We start from the raw sequence: 3725 nt of genomic DNA on the forward strand, positions 1-3725 counted from the left end.
TAATACTCCCCCCCACCTCCAAAAATGTTAGACCACCTCTTCAATTTGTATTTTTTCCAGTACTCCTCCATGGATGTTGGTCTATATTAAACTTTGCTGCTAAGACTGAGGGAAGCTTTTAGTAGAAGCTTCAGTTCTAAGCAAGTTGGAGAGGGGCTTTAAAGCGATGCAACATACTGTACCTGGTACAGAGTAGTGGATGGCAGCGTGGGGCCAGCATTTCAAAGGAAATGCGTATGGGGCTTTTGAGGTGACATGGTAGACTAATGCTTGCTGGGTTATGAAAGGGCTGTGTACAGCCCAGAGCACGTGGGAGGAAGGGAGTGTTCTGTAAGGAGTGTTCTGTAGCTCCTGCATCTTGCAGTTCTGAGACAGCAGAGGTTGCAACAGAGAACCGGAGCAGCAGTAAATACTTCTCAGATCAGTGTGACTCTCACATCTTTTTAGGCTCTTAAAAGAATTTAAAAGTCCAAAAGAAGTGATAGTGAGCAGACTAATGTCTTCCCTCCAATAATGGATTTTCAGAGACGCACTGAAAAATCCACTTTAATATTTCACACAACCAAAGACAAGGGTAACGATTGGAGCAGCTGGTGGTACTCAGGATAACTGCCTCTTCCCTCAAATGCACGAGTCACAATGTGACCTGAAGTGACAAGAACTTGCATTTCCACTCTGAGCCTAGCAAATAACTCCATGCTGGCCAATGATGTAGTAACATGTAATAACCAAGAACCAGAGTAAGGAACTTGGTCTATGGGGAAACATGCATGTCATTCTCTGGTTATGAAGGAACTGCCTTACATCATTGAAAAGGTTGATGAGCCTTTCGAGGAAGATGGTTGATAACTACATGGAAGGAGCAGGTTAATGTCCCAAGACAGTACACTGTAAAATGGGTAATTTCTGTGCACTGTGCATTTTGGATAGCAGTAGGCCTGCCTAAATGAAGTTTTATGCAAACCTCCTTTCAGCTGTGAATGCGCCATTAGGCTCCAGGGTAGATGGTTAAATTGCACTATTGATTTAATGTGCAAGAATATTTGTTAGTGCAGTGAAGAGATGCAGCTAATGACTTCTGTTGGCTTCTTTAGATTTTAGTCTGGCATACGAGGACAGAAAAGCCTGTGCTGGTGAATGAGGGGAAGAAAGGATTCACAGATCCCAATGTGGAAATCTGACTGTGCATGGCTGAGCAGAGACCAACACCTGGTAAGAGCTCACATTTTTGAACAGTAATGAGAAGCAACAGTAAAAAAAGGAAAATACTAGACAATGACAGTAAAAAGACAAGAGCTCTTTTAAATCTGATTTTTAATCTGAGATGGATTTTGGGATAGTTCCAAGGGGTGGCAGCTAAGTGCAGCGAGGCAAAAGGGTAATATACATGCTGATTGTGTCTCTGTTGCAGAAGATTTCTTCATGCACAGCCTGCAAGGTTCCTCTCCACAGCGTACAACCAGCCAGGCATGCAGTAGCCAGGACCTCTGCTGACTTGCAAGAGTTTTAGCGTACTGAAAACAAGCAACACTGCATACATAAACTACCCGGATTCCCCTGCCCTTCCTCCTGGACTCTGAGCAGAACCACATGCTCTGGAGGTGGAGAAAAAGCACAGAAAATACAGGACTAACATCAACTTCAGTACAAGACCAGCTGCCTCGTGAGATGCTCTGTTTGGGAGAAGTGCATGCAGGGCATGATGCACTGAAGACACAGCCCAGCTGGAATGGTAGTCTAGACTGAGGGGGCTGTTTTACAGGACCTGAAAGCAAGGGTGAGAATGCCCACAGGAGTGTGTTGGCCCCTGATGACTTGTTTTTCCCGAGACACACGTACCTTGTGGCTATGTGTGCAACAGCCTAAGCAGCTCTCTGTTTGTGGAGGGGACAGCTGCCTTCTGAGATGGCACCTTAGCCCTTAATTTTAAACCTACTTTAATCAGTGTTTATTACGCTGCACAAGACAGGACGGTTTCGGGGGAGGGTGAAAAGCAAGGCAGGTTAGGACAAACCCATTAAGTATCTCTGTTCTCTTTGTATTCCCTCTCCTTTCCCTTCATTAGTTTCATGGTTTGGAGGGCACTCTGACATACCTCTATGTTCCTGGATGGAGTTAAGTTTACAGCATGTGGTTCTTTATTCATCCATGCTAAAGTAATTGGAAGTGGGTTTTAATGAGATTGTTGTGGCCATACACCATAATACTTCAACCAGGCACAGATCTTGGTTCTGTTTAGCTCTAATTTGGTTCACATGAGCATTAGGTGTGGGATTCTCTGAAGGGTGCTCCTACATAAAGCCAAATTTCCACTCTTAAAAAAATAAAGTTAACTGCTTAAAACTAGGGATTGAATGATAAAAGCTGATTTTAGTGCATTTACCATTCTACTGGAATGTATCCTTCAGCCCTAGCCCCTTTTTCAGGGCCATGCCATACTACTCCAGAGCTACTGGCGTGAAAATCCACGCTGGAGCAGTTCGAGGGTTAACTTCTAATGGATAGAGCAGCACCCTTGTAAAGCGGATCCTGTGCTTAGTGCTCTGTTTCTTCAGCACCTGGCTTGAGGTAGGTTGAAAAACTATCTATGTAGAACACTAGTCACCTCTTCCCTGTTCTGTAACATCAAAGGACCTGAGATAGCATTGATGAAAGGGTGTTCTCTGATGAAACTGTATTTTGCTTCTCAGTGAGAGACACAGGACTGAGAAATGCAGAAGAGGAACCTGGGTGCTACTACCTTGGTTGACTCTGTATTTGAGATTGACAAACTTGCTGAGGAAGAAATTGAGGTACAACATACCCCTTCTCCCCACCTCCAGCCCCTTTAAAAAAACCCAAAACTTACCTCCCCCTTCATAGTTGTCAAACCTTTGATCAACCCCCACTGTCCTAATTCTTTCAAAAAGGTCTGAAGCACAATTTTACCTTTGAATTGAGGGAAAATGTAATCCTGGAAATAGACTTGGTTATTTTTAGCCCTAACACATAGAACTATTAAAATGCTATAGATTTGATTGTTAGCTTCACAGTGCAGAAGTCTCCCCGTGGACTAATGACATTGTGTATTTCCTAATATTTAAAAAAAGGTATTTTTTTGTAAGTTATTTTCTCCCACTGTATATCAAAACCATTGGGGAAAAGTTGCATTCTTTAGTTCCCAGTCACAGAAGCCTTGCTATGTAGCCTTTACAAAAATGTTCCTTTAGATGCATTGGCTGAAGCACTACTTACATAGAAAGCATTTGATGCTACTGGCCGCTGGATGCTCTATGGGAACAGGTATTGTTATCTTGTATTAAAACAGTAGCTCTCTGCACTCAAGCAGATTTATTCTGTTATTGTACTAGCCTTCCAAGTTCACTTCAGTCTGCAAACCCTAGAGTGGAAAGAGACATTTTTGAAGGACTACAAAGTTTTCATACTATTTAAATAGTTTCCAACTGATGTCCTCTCCCAGCTGCATGTTTTGTTTCACTCATCTTAATTCCAGTCCCTGCTGGGTTGCAACCTTCCCTCCTTGGAAGGAAATAACTTTCAGAAAAATGCAAAGAATCAAGTCCTGAACACAACCCTGCACATACACTCCACTCTCCTCAAAGTTGGTCACACGAGCCAGGGCCCTTCCAACTTGCACGGAGGCTACCGTGGTCCTCGGGAGCAGAGATACGTATATTCAGCAAGACCAGCTCTGGCCAGGATGGAGTGTATTACAGCTGCACTGT

At 43.4% G+C, this 3725-nt stretch overlaps 1 protein-coding gene across 1 annotated transcript in view; it reads left to right on the top strand.

The window, feature by feature from the left end:
• B3GAT1 (beta-1,3-glucuronyltransferase 1) overlaps positions 1 to 1526 on the top strand; it is a 50183-nt gene extending 48657 nt beyond the window's left edge. The window contains exons 6-7 of the mRNA XM_075521144.1: positions 1095 to 1212; positions 1412 to 1526. Coding sequence (XP_075377259.1) covers positions 1095 to 1181 — 87 coding nt within the window. The 3' untranslated portion in view covers positions 1182 to 1212; positions 1412 to 1526. The remainder of the gene's footprint in view (positions 1 to 1094; positions 1213 to 1411) is intronic.
• The last annotated feature ends 2199 nt before the right edge of the window (positions 1527 to 3725 follow it).

The sequence above is a fragment of the Mycteria americana genome, chromosome 19, assembly GCF_035582795.1.
Source record: "Mycteria americana isolate JAX WOST 10 ecotype Jacksonville Zoo and Gardens chromosome 19, USCA_MyAme_1.0, whole genome shotgun sequence".
Classification (NCBI taxonomy): Eukaryota; Metazoa; Chordata; class Aves; order Ciconiiformes; family Ciconiidae; genus Mycteria; species Mycteria americana.